We start from the raw sequence: 17,848 nt of genomic DNA on the forward strand, positions 1-17,848 counted from the left end.
CAATCACCGCCATAGCGGTGGATAGATCAATAGCTCTTGTGTGGGCGCCGCTTCGGTACCACAACATAGTCACAACGAAACGTTACATAATTGTATCCATTTTAATTGTTTTAACACCAGCTTCAACAATCATAATAATGAGAAACATTATTGAGGAGAAAATATTCTATGTTTTTGTTTTTACTGGAATCGTAACAATAATTTTCACAATCTTCCTTTATGTTAATATCTACAAGAAACTTCAGAAAAATCGTTCTGAGTTACATACAAGTTTAAACGAAATAGAAGAATTCAAAAAGATATTTAAAGTTTTTATTATCATTATCGGGATTTTTGTGATAACATGGGCGCCAAATACAATCTTACTTTTAATTTTAATGTTCTTTGAGTGTTCGTCTATACCAGATATTCTCAAAACTTCTATTACAATTACTTTTGGTACTGTCGTTTTAAATTCGTTAGCAAATCCCATCATTTATTGGTTTCATCTAACAGAATTCAGAAACTCTTTGAAGAATTTAATTTGTAAAACAAATCAAATCTCATTAGTCAGTGGACTAAAGGTATGAACACCAGGCTAGTATTAATATTTTCCTATCTGTTTCCTCCAAATCGAAACCATTTATTAATTTTATACTGATCACGATACCGGAAATTAGTTTCTTAAAGTATATATATTGTTGACACTTATTGTATTAAATTTATTAGTACACTGTAATGGCCAACTTGTCAATCAAATCTAATAACAAGAATTTTAAATAAATCAAAATTTCATTAATTTTACTAAATACTCATTTAAGCGATCAGCTTATAATGACAGGAGATTACAGTATCTTCCGGTTTTTACAGTGTGAGGTTGTCCATCATTGGTTCGAGACTCACATTTTTTTGGAAATTTAGTCATTAGCAATAAGATTTTATAGGTTCCTCAGGGCAAAAGATGTTAAAAATTTGAAGCAATATTGGTTTTCTTCAAACTTATAGTGGTTTTCTTCAAGGACAAACTTATAGTGGATTTCTTCAAGGACAAACTTATAGTGGATTTCTTCAAGGACAAACTTATAGTGATTTTCTTCAAGGACAAACTTATAGTGGTTTTCTAAGTAGTTTCTAAAATGAAATGAATTCCACAACTCTATTTGAAGAAAGTCTTTTGATGCAATAAAGTTCTGCAAGATCTGACTTTTTCTGGAAATTGAGACATGCCATAAGATATTAAAATTTGAAGCGATATTGGTTTTCATCACGGACAAACTTCAAGTGGTTTTACTAGTTTCTTAAATGAAGTTAAGTTTAGTGAATACCACAACTCTATTTCAAGAAAGTCTTTTGATGCAATACAATTCTGCAAGATCTGTGTTTCAGCTGGAATCTGCATATAGTACTTCAAAGTAGTTTTCTTCCAGTCAAATTCAACGGTGCCTAATTGTACACTACTGGACTGAAGGTAGATTTTAACTTCACTGTACATAGAGTTGACACATTTGTAGTCTATTTCATGCCTAGCTTACCTGGATAAACCAAAAATCCAGGTAAACTAGAACTTATAGACTACCAACACCACTTTTGGTTTGTGCATTCATGGACATCAATCATGTGACACTACTGCATATATTTTGGTTCATCGAAAAAGAAAAAATTGTGTCAAAAGAAGTAACCATTTTCTACAATGTAAATTATTGTCTTTTTATAAACACACCAGTATGAGCACTATATGAAAGAGATGGACTTTGAAACAATATTATCTGATAATATATTATTTCGACACAATTCCTCGTATTTTGTAAATGGTAAATTATTATGGATAACTGCACAGGAGACATATTCGACATGCTTGGGCGATCTAGTTTGGATTTTGTATTAAATACATTTGCTGTATTTGCACCTCTGTCATTTATTGCCAATTTACTAGTGGTTGTTTTATTGTTGACAAATAGAAAGTTAAGAAAAACTAAAAACATTTTTATTGGTTTATTGGCATTAATTGATGCTTTGTTGAGTGTATTAGTTATTCCCGGATTTGTTAACATATATAGAGATTTTCATATATTGATTAAGTATTTAGCGTTCATCTGTGATGGATTTTTACTGTCATCTACTTTGACAATAGCTGCCATAGCGGTGGATAGATCAATAGCTCTTGTGTGGGCGCCGCTTCGATACCACAACATAGTCACAACGAAACGTTACATAATTGTATCCATTTTAATTGTTATCATGCCATTTTTAATACTTACGATATTGCAATACTTTATAGATATAAACACATTTATTATCTTCTCTTCTATTGTAATTTTATCTATTATTACAACTATTTTCATCTATGTTAATATTTATAAGCAGCTTCAGAAAAATCGGTCTGAACTACATACAAGTTTAAACGAAATAGAAGAATTTAAAAAGTTATTTAAAGCTTTTAGTATTATTATCGGGATTTTTGTGGTAACATGGGCGCCAAATGCAATCTTACTTTTAATTTTGTCATTCGTAAGTTGTTCATCTATACCAGATTTTATTAAAACCATTACTACGATTAGTTTTGCTACTATTATTTTTAATTCATTAGCAAATCCCATCATTTATTGGTTTCATCTAACAGAATTCAGAAACTCGTTGAAAAATTTAACTCGTAAAAGAAAATATTAATAAAAAATTTACTGTGATGCAGTATCAGGGAACATACAGTAGGCTACCGATTTTTTAATTTTTTTACCACTTTCTTAAAAAATGAATATTATTGCTACTTATTATTTGATAACCCATATCATTGTTATTTTAGTAATGAATAGCGCCCCATGTGTTGATAACACAATTTTCAAAAGTGTTTGTCATTGGAACAGTGACTTTCCAGTTATTCATTTCTTTTTTTTAATGAATATTAAGCCAAATTGTCATCTAGTGTAGGCAGACTTTGACGTACTTACATGTCAAAAGTTAATCAGTCAAAAATTATATATTGTATTGTGTATTAATACTGTATTATTATCTAGTGTAATTATATCTGTATCAATATTATCAAACAAAATAAGTTAATGAAGCGTGGTATAACATAGACAATAGAGGGGGCTATACTAATTTTATATTATAGGTTATTTACATAATCATTGATGAATAATATAAAATAATTTTGAAGCATTATTAACCCTTTCACTGCGGAGCATTATTCCTACCTCTGTGCGTAATATATATTTAAGAAAAACATATGATATTTTAATAAATTGCAAAAAAATACTAATTGAGATAATTGTGTAATTATTTTTGTGGTGTGTGATGGGCAAAGGGTTAGTCTACAGTTAGGTATCAAAAAAAAAAGTAATTTGCATATTGATGACGTCATGTGACGTCATTACAGGTATTTTGGATTTCTTGTTTTTTATCGAATCAATGATAAAAACTATATTTTTTATAAGAATTCTTATGGAATACGTTTTTCCAACTGGATATTGATGAAGATACGTATAACAAATAAAAATATAAAAAAAAATTGAATTATTTTGATTGTTTTATAAAAATTATGCACAAATCAAAGTTTTGGGGCAAAATCGTGAAAATAATGACAGTTTCCAAAAATTCACTATAGTACAAAATCTAACTATTGTTTCAGAATTTTTTTTTTGGGTGTTGTGATAAACACGATGTTGCCCTATTGGGGCTGGTAAATCTTTGTTACTTTCAAAATTGCCGCCATTACGCTACTCAAAACAACTTTCCAAGATAGAAATACTATTATATATACTATACTATATATAATTAATTAATTAATTAACTATAGAGGGCGCATTATTTTCAAGATGATAATACAACTATAGAGGGCCGTTTTTTTTGCTGGAAAATTTTTTTAATGACTTGCAAAAATATTCAAGTTCATCGAAAGAATATAGAGGGTGCTATATATTATAGGCAAATACGATTAAATAATTGTTTTGCCCATACCCGGTATTACCGGGTATACGTATTTCAACGACGTTTGTTTATACCCGGTAGTACCGGGTATACGCAGAGAAGGGGTTAAAAAGCTATCTACCTCACATAAAATGGAATAATATTTATTGGTACAATCAAATGGGTAATTGTGATTGATCTATTTAGTATATTGTTTAGAAACAAATTGATATTAAAATAATTGATTAGTTGAAAAAAGTTATTAGATGTTTAAACTATAGAGGGGGTAATCATAGTTGATACATTATGTCAAGAAGAAAATTCGAAAGTCGTTTAATTTACAATAACAAGCAAACCTAGGACTCATAAATAGGATTATTGTCCCACTGGGATTTTTGCTGAGTACAGGAACACAGTAGTCACACAATAGATATTTTGGGAGAGAATTAATAGTACGCACCACTATTTGTAAAAGGTTTTTTGCTAGTTTTTTTCAGCTTTTCACTTTTTTTTTTTACTTGAATGGTACTAAATAAATATCAAAGTAAGAAGTAAATAGTAAGTTAAATGTATACATATTTAAACATTTCTGTGTTAGTTTTTCCAATAAATATTTGTTGTTTTAATAAAATTTGTCCTGGATTATTTTACTTTGTTAAAACCACTGCAGTATATGATTAAGTATAGACCCTCAACATTTTGCTTAAAATATAAATTATGCTGTATTTGGTCAGTACATCTTTAAATTTCCCTTACACTGCACTGCACAATTTTTATCTTACAAGAAATTCTTCAACAATTTCCAAAAAAGTGACAAGCGCCAAAGGAGAGGGAATCAAATTTAGTCTGAATTAGGAGGTGGGCTTATACTCTGACATGGGATTACACTTGGTCACTCGGTTTATCTTAAATAAATAAAATAAATTTTCTTTTTTGTACCTGAATACCATATAAAACAAGTTGTATGTCTTACCAGTGAATCTTCTTCAATCTCCAATGACCAGTGACGAGGGCCTACAGGGGGGTAAGCAGACCTGTACCACCAATATGATGACATTGTTCACCTTATATCCACCACAATAGTAATTCCTATGTGTGCATAACTTGAATTTATGTTATATTCCAAATAATATCATCCATCAAAAAAGCAAATATTATGCTATTTCATTTTATAATCCATTATTTGCAGTATTTCCATGTATTATTATTATCTTGAGTATAAAACCATGTTGAGTTATTTCTGTAGGTTATCAACAGCTATACACAAATTCTACTTCTAATAATCATAGCTTTTTGCAGTATGTTGACAAATGAGACATCAAGTTAAAAAAAAAATGAAATTAAACTTCCAAAGGCTTTTATAGTTTGTCTCCAAAAGTCATAGACATTCAGTTCTTGATTATTTCTTGACAAAATGAGTTGAAAAAAATCATTATGTAGCAGACAATCATAATCCAACTATAAAATAGTTATTTTTAGAAGTCATCAAAAGTAGCTTTATTGATCATTATAAAGAAATGTTCATCCTCATCTTGGAGACTGCTACAATCCGTAACCATAAAATATTCTGTTATATGTTTTTTCTCTTCACCCTCTCTGGTAATAAACAATTAGTAAACCACTCGCAAATTGTAAATTAAAGACGTTCAACTTTAACTTTTAATGGTGATGACTTTTAGTAAACCTATGGTATGAAATGACATTATGATGAAAAAGAATACTAGGAGTACATGAAAATTAGTATGTAATCCGGTAGACTTTATTTGAAGAAATTAGAAAGGACGAAACAGATTAAAGTCTCTGGAGCATTTATTCAACGGTTGATCATTCTAAACGATGTTCTATGTTTTATTCAAAGCGGGAGGCTTTTTCAAATAAATTTGTTATTTTATTTTTGCTAAGCAAGTTTGATAAATTTGAACCGTGGTCTTCATCTTGTAATTGGTCATAATTGATGAATAAAAACAAAATGTCTTACCTGAATTTTTATAAATTGAAAATTTAAATTTCAAGTATAGTTAGCTTTCGTTGGACATATGATAAAATAAAAACTTCTTACCTGAATTCTGTCAGTAACTTTTAAATTTCAAGTCTAACAGTTCACTCCTACTAGCACTACACTATTTCTAGCAAGACTATAACAGCCTCTAATCTAATACCATAGTGTACCAATACAAGCGTATCATGGCTTATGGTTCACAAAAAGAAAGGCTAGCAGTTTAATCCAATTTGTAGCTTGAAAAGACAGAGTTCTTGTGTTTCTTGCCCAGTAAACACCTCCAAACAATACTTACAATAGAAAGCGTCTTATTCCAATAAATATATAATGTGATTAATTCCAATGATACCCTATAATATTTAATCTTAAAATCTAGTAATATAAAAGGAGTTCAGTGGTAAGGTTTCTATTTCTCTTTTTAAAAATTTCACAATATTGTGATTGTAATGGTCTCTTATACTCTCTAACATCTATATATCGAAAAGGGAAACTTGGATGTGGGAAATGAGTTTTTACCTACCAATTCAAAATAGGACCAAATGAAAAATGTTGAGAAAAATGAAAGAACAGTTGAAAAAGAAATCAAGTAAAGCAAGTATGCTTAACTAGAGTTAAGTCTGCATATAACTAAGTTAAGCGGGGTTAAGCCAATTCAAATCATATCCAATTTACATCAACATAATCGATTGGATGATTGGTTTACTCTCTTGTTCACACCAGTATTACTTTGATGTACCACCAACAGGTTTGTACAACCGTGTAACGTTTGTCCACACACATTTGAATGTACCAAAAGTTAAACTATGGCCTACAGTCTACTTTCTCAATACTGATCATACACAAACTTGATTACCTACGTTTTTCTAAGCCTTTCCTATTCTGACAACTGTATACACCTGTGGAAAGAATACTACACAAGTGTTCTATATTTAAAAAAAAATGTAGGCCTAGATCCGTTGACTAAACACACACAATGTAAAATAATGATAATTACCTGCGTGCTTCTATTGTAACAACCAAGCTATATCTCACTTTTATGTTATTACTGACCTACATATAATGTAGTTATAGCATATATTCTGCTACACAAAGCTTAGATGGCGTTACCAGCTTTCATACGTAATTATAATACATCAGTTATGCATTTTATTTATTAATGTATAACGCTGAGTTTAACACCAAGTAAGCAGTACCACACCAGGCAAGTAATACGCAAAGCTTAAACTAACGAGTCTAACAACATGAATAATTATATTAACAAATTATAATTTTTTAAATATTAATAATAATAATAATAATTAATTATTAAAATGAATTTTTTAATATTAAAATATATGTCATCATTGGTTATCTAAAGAAAAACAAGGTAAATTTCTTATTAAAATTAAGATTATATCATCTACTTAATATAAATCCATTGACCTTGAAACTGGTATTAATAATGCAAATATAATAATTTAATTTCATATTTATAGATGGATAGATTTTTTAATAAAACAACCTACGCAGTATTATTACAATTTCTGAATTTAAGGGTGAAGGTGTGGAAATTTAATAAATGTTACCAAAATAATGTTATATTATAGAGATTAAATAATACTAGCACAAAATATAATATACATATACATATAACATCTAGGAACGATACTCACTAGCTTCAACCCTATAAGATACCCCATGATCACAACTTTTACTATGTTGTTACTTTATATTATTCTTCATATTTTTTAGCTAAATTAAATGACTACAGTACTATCATCATCTTCTGTTAATTTTCATAGTTTACTATTTCTTCCTAATCACAAACTAATTATTTTATTGAAATTGGTGACATTGATAAGTAATGTATTAATTTGTGTGTTTAGAAATATTCTATGGTTAACTATTAGTTTAATATTAGGTATAAATCTAATCTATACAGTGTCCAATTCAAAGACATTTATTTACATCCAAAAGTAAAAAACAATATGAAAAATTAAATGAACAAGAGAAGGAAGAATTCTAAAGATTAAGTCTTGTGTTTTTGGTTTAAATACCTACAAAACAATTGAACAATACTCAACATTTGTTTATGATTAACTAGTATTTTGTTTATCGTACGTATTAATATCTAATATTTTATTTCAGCAGTAGTTTCAAATGATTCAGTATTGGCTAAATACAAATTGAGCTTGACAGTATGTACAAAACATTGCCATGAAACAAACCAAGAAAAATATATATTTTAACACTGAGCACTCTGTTGGGCCCTGAAGGTGTCCCCCTTAATAGGTTCTATTGTACTATAGCCTACCTTATTCTGAATGCTTCAGTCTGTCCCATATCTATGTATACTACTACAACTTTATGATACAGTACGGTACAGTAGCAAGGTGGTGAGAATTATGATGTATTTGTATACTCTCTTATATCAATATTGATGATCTATACTGAAACACTCCTCAATGTTTATCAACTGTGTTACCTGTACTAACCATCTGTCACCAAAACGTTACCAAATTTGATGTCAAACATAAAAGGTCAAAAGAGAATCTTTTCTTCAGAACATAAATAAAATTAATAATAACTTATATGCTTATGGTGTGTATTATATGTTAAAGCCTTTAATGCGTTTTACAAAATATAATAAAAATTCCAGAAAAATTTTGAAAAGGTGAGTTTTTAAAGCTGCCTTAAAATGACATTGTCTGACAGATATTGTTGTTGTTGATCGATAGAAACGCTTAAACAAAGTTTAAATGATTTCCCAACCATTGAAAATGTGTAAATATTGGTGGTTCGGCTCGACCATCATTATCGATTTTAAATCCCAACCTGAACAGTTTTAAAACTTAATGTAACTCATCGTAACTCACCATTGACTGGAAAACAGACTTTATAGTTCAAAAACTAAAGGCATGAGTAGCCTACACCATTATTGATGACATCATAGAGTAAAACAAACTAATATCGAGAATAAAATACTTCTTAAATCATTACCTTGCTTCATACTATATTTTCATTTTTCTATTATTAATCTCTGATAGAACAAAGTAGTTTTCAGTTGCCTGAGATTGGGTTTTAGGATCAAGATTGATTACCAGGCAGAAGTACCTCTAAAAATCAATATTGGCAACCATTGATTGATACTGTACACCAACATAAACATAAAGATATTGTTTCTTATTAATAATAATTATATTATCCAATTAGGACAAGCTAATGCAGTGATGTAGCCACAAAGAAAAAGTGGTGTGGTTTTCCCCAGGAAAGGGAACAATTCTCGGTTCAAGCTACTGGGTTGTCAAAGGCCCCTGTCAAAAAGTGGTCAGGTTGAAACCTTACCAACCGTACTGGTGGCTATGACCCTGCAATGGAAGACACATTAATAAGGTTTAAGCTAAATATTTTTCTGTGTATATAGTTGAAGACTACACAAGTTTGTCTGTGAAGATATCAAGCTTGGTTTGGACTTGGACGCAACGCAATGACATTGGCACAACGAATTGACCAATTACAAGTGACAGTTCAGCTTTACAGTATACTCCAAAAGTATCTTATTTTTAAATAGAATCCAAATATATGATATTACTTACTTTGCAACAGTAACTTTATTCTACATGTAAACAAACTGATTTCATCTTTTATATTCCGTATCTTACTACGTACTGTAAATTCTCAGTATCTTTTAAATACTTTGTCTGTATGCTTAGTTAGTTCCGTCGTCGTAACTCCTAAGATACACAATTTACCTGACAAATGATACCTACTTCACTTATATGCAATCGATTGTTATACAGTGATCCCTTAATGGCTTTAGCAAATAAAAGCAATCAAGATGTTGACATTGTCCAATCTATTTGATCAGGAATCAGATGGGAATAAAGGAAAAAGGTCAGGAATTAATATTGGGATAGCCTAGGGATAAATAAAGATAAATGTAAAGTTATGAAAACATTCTAATAATATGACCCAAATGAATAGGTGCCTCGCTTCAATAATAAACCAATACAAAGTAATGTAATTATAAGTAATATTCATATATATTTTGCTAAATACTCTTTACGTCATGAAATTCTAAAAAAATGATATTACCTTATTTATTTTTTCTCTGAAAATTGTTTAGAATTTAAAACACAAAATGCTTTCAGCATAATTATTGTTGGCACTTCATTAATTTTCTTAAAAGGGTTTTAGGCCATTTTCAAGATATTTAAAAGAGAAGTAACACATTGCACAACTGAAAATTAATAGTATCTTTATGTATTATAATTATCATTTTTGTTTATGCTATCAAACTTTAAGTGACAAAAAATGTTATGTGCCCATATGGATATGGTGATGTCATATCACTATACCATATTTGGGCATTTTTTAGTGTACAGTAGACAGAGCTTAAGGTTCACGATTTGATAATGGTTTATGCTTAAGTGTAGTACTTCTATTATTAATGTCTCGACCGCTATCCTCCACTCTCTGTCAGGGAGGCCCGAGCCTGTTTCAGGAGAATCAGAAAATAATGTGTATATTTATATATTAAACTTAGTCTTATGACTTTTGGTTTTCTTTTATTAAGCAGCTCTATTGAATTTTCCATACCACTACACTCCTTTAAAATATTGTCATTTATTTAAGATCTAAAAGATGATAAAATAGTATTCAATTAAAAAATATTGTATTTATGTAACTTCAAGTATAAACAAACATGTTATTATTCTTTTTATTCATTTGATACAAGTGGGAGTTAAGTAAATAGAAATTGGAACCAAAAGTATACAGATAAATCTGGACTTGCCCACTAGAGTAAACATAAAATACATTCCTTAAAAGTATGCATAAAGAAAATAGAAGTACAGTAAAGTAGGGGGAGAGTACCTGGTCATTTCAATAAACAAAAATATTTATTTGCCCAACCTCTGAATAGGGATATGTCTCCATCATGTACAATGGGAAGAATGGTAGAATGTCAGCAGGAGGTTCTAGGATTTTGAAATAAATATTACACAAACCAGAAATGGTGTTGGTAGTCTATGAGTGTATTTTTACCTTATTGATTTAGAAACAAGGGCAATGGCTTATGACGGTTTATCCAGGTAAGTTATAGACATGATATAGGCACGGTATAGACTGTGAAATTAAGTATTGAAATTCATTTAATGAATCTAATCTTATCCTTTGGATTGTAATTTATTATTGGGGCCCATTTGTTGGATCCACCTACAACACTTACTTTTGCTGTTATAAAGTATCAAACAGATCAAGTGGCTTAATTAAAATTACTATCACTGTCTACTGCAATAACATAAAGGTATATAGAAATAAATATCCAATTATCATCAAATATAAATACTTCTTTTGATACGGGAACAAAGTAAGTTCCTATTTGTGAGTAGACGAGTGTGAAATACCACTAACTTCTTCTCAAAGGCATTCGATTGGAAATTATTGACAGAATGCTCGCCAATTAGTAAGAGTAACAGGTTTGTGATGAAGCGTAAAAAAAGAATTTGTTAAATCATGTGTTTAATTTAATGACAAGAAGCCACTTCTTGAGATTCAATCAATCAATCATTTTAACGCTGAATTTGAGACATCAAGTCTAATTGTAATAGGTTAAGGTCAATGGCGTGGTAAGAAAAAAAGTAAATCACACAAATTTAAACTGCTCTCTCAAAACAACTGTACAGAATCAGAAGACTATAATAGTACCCTACATGATGGTAAAATAGTATTTTATATGATAGTGAAATAGTACCCTACATGGTGCAATAGTATCCTACATAATCAGCTTGTATGCACTTAAAGAACCCAGTGCATCTTTCAGAAAGAGTAGGGAGTTACCTTGGTGTTCCTCTTCAGCCCTTCATTTATCAACAATTGAATCATTTTATACGGAAACCATGACAGTTACCATGTCTCAATGGGATGTTCAGGATATATCCAAGTGAGTACATTCATTATAAACTATTATATAGTGTACACAGTTCTGTGAATATGATGTTTCTATATATCTTAAAAATACATTTTACCAACCTTTTATCAGATTTTCCACAGATCCTGCTTAAATAAAGCCTATCTCCATGTTGTTTAAAATGGTTTTTTTACCTACTGTATTTTCAATATTTTGCCACAATATTCTAAACAACAGCAATTCTAGATTTTAATCTATAAACAATCAAGACAGCTTCAATTTTTATAACTACAGTATAATAATAATAATTACACATGACAATTTTCAAAATGAAATTGATAAATATGAAGATTTTTAATACTGAAAAGAAATTAAAAAAAAACTGTACTATACCTTCAATCAACAATATTTAATTAAACGTGACCTACTTATAGAAAACAATCTGATACTAACATTAACGGAGGAGCCAGCAGGACTGATGCAGCGCAGGATCTATACTCTGTCTCATCGAGTCCAGTAACTAATAATGGTATACATTTCAAAACATTTGTTTTGGCTTCGAGCCAGACAGCGCCATGGGATTCCAATACACAGAATAAGTGGCATTTAACTCTATTGTACCCATTGATGCTCAATAGGCAGATTATGTTAGCCTAGTTAATCATATAATTAGACAAGCTTTATTATTATGAACCATATGCTGTTTTATTATTAATAAATAGAACGTTTTAATATTGCTATAATTAGGTATTATTAATGATGAGTTATAATACCATAGTTTTTTAACACACCTGAGTACATCCAGCCATTTGATTGGTTAATTCAACTACAAATGGAAAAGTGATATTTAATGGTGATATTTAATGGTGATATTTCATGATGATATTTAATGGTGATATTTAATGGTGATATTTAATGGTGATATTTCATGGTGATATTTCATGGTGATATTTAATGGTACTAATGGTACTAATGGAACTGAACAACAAAACGTGGCGAGGGTTATTTCATTAATTTATTCATCCAAAGAGAAAAAAAAATACCATTAAAAACATAGAAATACATTAAAATATGAATAGGTCCATCAACAAAAAGCTGTACTGTACGTGGTTGATGACCTAAAAAACTTAGTAAGCAACTATAAAACAGTTAATACAATAATAAAAATCTAATAAAATACATACGAAAAAGTTACAGTATAGATACTTGTTTCTCATTTGGACGCAATGCAAGGAAGTACATGTACATTGATTTGACCAATCAAACATGATGGATAATAATTGAGCATTTTTGCATTCAACCTGTGGAAACAGAGCTTTAGTGTGTCACGCAGTAACAAAATCATTGTTATACAAAAATAGAGGGCAGCAAACAGGTTTTAGCAGTATTCTACATTACAAATTGTCATGCATCAATGATTCTTAGTTAATAACCCTAATAAACTATACAAGATTAAAGTGCATTAGCACAAATTATTCAGTCATTTACAAGTTTAATTTATAACCACGAATTGTGAATTAAAATTGTTAAAAAACTTTTTAGCTAATGTGTGTTAAATCGAGCTGAACTAATTTGTTTTCCCGATGGTAATTTTTAGTAATGATTTGAATAATCTAAATTTATGTTTTTCAGTTGTAAAAATGAATTTATTGGAAATTATAAATTTAGTAAAAATAAGCTCTAGTGATGAGACAGCAGTTTTGTATTCACCTCAGTTAATCTTTCAACTCATGAAATTCTCTTTATTCTACTCATAAACGTTCAACAGGGGACAATACAGGGTCACACTTCCCATTTGACAGGTAAAATAAAATTATGAACTATTTTTTTATATCTACATATTTTTTGACACACTGATAAAATTATATGTAGCGCTGCCGTGTTTGAAAAAAAAAAAGCAGATTGCAAAAAGATTGTTAAAGTGCCCATTACATTAGTGCTGTTATTTATTTATTTTATGATGAGTGCAAAATATTGCATTGTGATAAAGAAATCATTGGTGAGCCAATAAAAAGCTACTCTAAAAAATATAAATAACTGTGTATGCTTATATATATGCATATAATCTAAATTGCGTGTACATCTTGATAATGCACTCTCACATCTCACTGAAGAATGATAATCTCAACACGTCTTTCATCATTATTGATGATAATATCATATTGCGAAACAGCTCTAAAACAGGCTTGATTACAGTGCTATTATACTTTGAAGCAGCTCAAACAAAAACAACAAATATTATATAAATGACATAATCTATAATCATATGTTTATACTACTGTACAAGTGCGTCTATGGTTTTAGAATAAGAGTTTTTTAAGTGAATGATGAAAATGATCTTCAATTTTTAGGATCTGTTATGGTTTAACTTGTCACTAAATTGGATAAAATCTTTTTATGTTAGTGTATTTTGTTTTGTATGTGGAATTTTGTTATTCTGAAATAAAGTGATCAATCAATCAATTATATCAATGAGAAGCTTTAATAATATATATAAATTCTTCAGAAGACGATTGTAGCATAAAACCAAATGTTGAGACAATGTCAACCTTATTTTTTATCCATTTTGAAACACACAGTGTACTATACAGAACCACAATTAAACCGAACTAAGCTAAGTTTTGTCATAGAGACATTATAGTGAATATAATATCTCTATGGTTTGGTAATTATGAGTAAGTAATAAGATATCCTTTATTAATTATAAATTACAAGGGTGACATCTTCCGGTGACAATATCTATAAAAACAGAAAAATACACACCTATTATGATTCATATCTTTTAACATTTTTTAAACTTTCATATTACAGTACAATAATATTCACTGGTCATTTGAGGTGTTTTATAAACCCTTAGGCCTTAAAACTAATTCTTCTTTAACCTTGGTTCTCAGACGAGGCATACAAGTTCACATTTTAGTAAAAATGTACTAATACGAACATTTTTGTTAAATACTGTTGTTTTCATATTTATAAATCTTTTTATCTGTATTTTATATATATTAAAGTTGTTGTGTGTTTTCAATTTATATGTGATTTATGTATGTGGTTTGGAGTATTGGAGAGCCACTTCGATAGTGCTTGCACTGTTGGCAATCCTCAGGGTACTCCATCCACACTTGTTTGTATAATGTTGGTTGGAAATTGAATAAATAAAAATAAATAAATAAATTGGGAAGAGGAAGGGGGAGATAGCTAATACAGTAGTATTAAAATAAGTCATGCTGCTCCAAATGTTATAAGGGAATCGGATGTAAAACTACAATTTTTTTATTTGGCAGATCGGAAGAATACTCAGTTTAAAAAAAAAATGTTTTGATTAAACTAATTATTATTCAATTTTGGTGTGTAATATGATCTTAAGAATATCAAGCTTGCTACTGTAATTCATTGACCCGCATAAAACAGGAAAAATGAGTTTTAAAATGAGTTAATTTTTATCTAATCAGACTGGAAGTCAAAGGTCAAATGTTTTTATTTCTACCTGTCAGCAGTTTTTAATGACGTCAATATGTGAGAAATGATTTTATTATAATGACTTTAGGTGTTGTGAGTGACATGTATAATTCTCGTACTTCATTTAGTTGCCAGGAAACATGAATTAAGAAACAAATCTATAAATCAAAATATCAATGCCCGCAATGCAATAAATTATTCAATTTTTAAACTTGTGAAATAATACACTGTGCAATAAAAAATAATTGCAAAAGCATTACCACAAACGTATGTAGTCATTTGTCTCATAAATAAAATATTTAACTTAATACCTTTGAATGAAGTATCAATATTCTCAAGATAAAACTATACTTTAAATGAAATTATCTTGCAATTTGTTTCTTTTGCATTTTTTTGTTTACGTAGTAAATTCATCCTTTATTTCAAATAAAAAACATACGAATGTAACATTACAAACATCCCAGGTCACAGCTTGAAGGACCAAGCATATGCAGGGCAAAACAAGACAACAAATACTTTAAAATAATAAATGACACATTGTTTTCTGAAATAAAATAACTTGAATGAAATGAAAGAAATTTATGAAAACAATAGGGAACAACTGTACAGCAACAGGGAAATATTTTGGACCCCATTTGTTTTTTAATCAGACCCATGTTGAATAATGCATAAAAAATATTAATATTTTATTCATTTTATTCAATTCATTTCCATACAGTACTCAAAGGCACTGATCTGCTGAAAAACAAAGTTGCTGTTTTATACACATTTTTTGGTCTGACTGAAAAGTGGGATCATCCTGCCTCTATGAAATGTAGTTAGGTGGGGGGGGGGGGGGGGGAGGTGGAGGTTGATATGTCCTCTTCAACCCCCAGGATCTGCACTAGTGTCAGCCAAAACAAATTAGCACTACAGCTAAATAAATGTTTAAAGTTTTATCAGATGAACAATTTAATCAAATATCTGACTGTCCTGTCCAATATAAAGTTAATAAACTTATTAAAAATAATAAGCAAAATCATGTGATCTTTATCTCTGATAGTTTCCTAATGTTAAAAGATAAATCTTTGTATTACAAGTAAATCAATAGTCTTGGAGTATTTCACTTTGTGATTGGTCAGTTCTTATTCTCAGGGGGACTGACGTTTATTTTCTTTTTCTGTTTAGAATCTGATAACCATTATAAAAAATAATTATACATATTCAAATCCAATTAATGATAAATAAAACAAAGAAATGTATATTAACCTTCTATTTCAATTTCTTAATATTTGTCTTAGTAATAAATTGTGGTCATAAAGTGAATTACAAAAAAAACAAAACAGATCTTTTATATTTTTTACTTGTAAGTTATATTCTGTGGTATTAATATTAAACAACATCATTTTTTAGAATTATGGGAAAAATAACCTCCTAGGCAGAGGTAATTATTGCTAGAAATATGATGTTCTTTTAAATAAAGCGTAGGTTATTTTTCTTGTGAAACTATTAATCTTAAGTATCATAGTGTATGATACTGGTTATAAAAACCACCTACACTGTCCTATAAAATTGAACTTCAGTAAAAATCTCAGGCAAAAACGATCTACGATCACAAGACAAGCATACTAAATCTTTACTACATGTATTACTGTATGTGAATAGTTGCTTGAGAATGAGACACTCTAGCCTACATAAAGTGACTTCTGTAGAGTATGTTGCACAATTATCCTAATAGCAAACAGCAATAAATGTGGTTTTATAACATTGACTATGAGAAACTAATTGAGGCTAGCTTATGCTGCTTTATAAAAGGTCAATCTTGACCCTTTGTTTTAAGTACAAACACCAATATAGAATCATTTATTCATTTTATTATGATTTTTATCGCAGTGTAAACTTCTGATGCTTATGACAATTTAAAACAAGGAGATAGGGATGGGGAATATGGCTTACGGGGTTGGTGGGTTGTGAGAGTAAAATAGACACACAGACAGATATTACTATATGGAATTTGAAGACCTGCAATACATTTGATTAAGAAACGAAACATGAAAACTTTTTAAAAATATTTTTTAGCCATGCATCTGATTGTAAAAGTTGTACAATTTGAAATTCTGGCCACAATGACAATTAGTCAATACACCATAATAAATACAGTAAATATATTAATTTTGCACAAATGTGATAATAGTAAAATATTAATCCTTCAAAATAATGTGAAATATCATTGATATGAGTAAGTACATTAATTAACATAAAATATTTAGAAAATTTTTATTTAAAAAAAAGCAAAATGCTTATAACAAATTGATGTACACTCTAAAACTAAAGAGTTGATATTATAGAACATTATTAGCTCTGTTTAGATTATAACAAATGTATTTTAAAACTCAATTTCTGAACGATGATACACTGGATATATGTTTCATTAGTTTTATAAAGGACACATTAGGTTTGATCAACTGCGTTCAATCAAACCGATATGTCATGCTTTAGTCGACAAAGTACACACACACTTTAAGCTAAATCATAATAGTTCAGTATATTACATAAATTTTTACTACTGCATAATAACATTTTACTCGGCATCCATGGTTATTTTATATTTATATAGCGTGCAGTCATGATGCAATAGAGGC

At 29.3% G+C, this 17,848-nt stretch overlaps 2 protein-coding genes across 3 annotated transcripts in view; one reads left to right on the top strand and one right to left on the bottom strand.

The window, feature by feature from the left end:
• The window catches only part of LOC144837343 (tensin-3-like), a 191,018-nt gene that overhangs the window by 171,990 nt on the left and 1,180 nt on the right, over positions 1-17,848 (bottom strand). The window lies entirely within an intron of this gene.
• Positions 1,746-2,617, top strand: LOC144851688 (uncharacterized). Its single transcript, XM_078709273.1, has 2 exons — positions 1,746-2,487; positions 2,600-2,617. The coding sequence occupies exons 1-2, from the start codon at positions 1,801-1,803 to the stop codon at positions 2,615-2,617; spliced, it is 705 nt and encodes a 234-aa protein (XP_078565399.1). The 5' UTR covers positions 1,746-1,800.

Source organism: Antedon bifida, chromosome 1 (genome assembly GCF_963402885.1).
Source record: "Antedon bifida chromosome 1, ecAntBifi1.1, whole genome shotgun sequence".
NCBI classification, from domain to species: Eukaryota; Metazoa; Echinodermata; class Crinoidea; order Comatulida; family Antedonidae; genus Antedon; species Antedon bifida.

Bases quoted from the DNA above. Each gene is read 5' to 3' on its own strand.
- LOC144851688 (XM_078709273.1), top strand. From the start codon at position 1,801: ATGGATAACTGCACAGGAGACATATTCGACATGCTTGGGCGATCTAGT.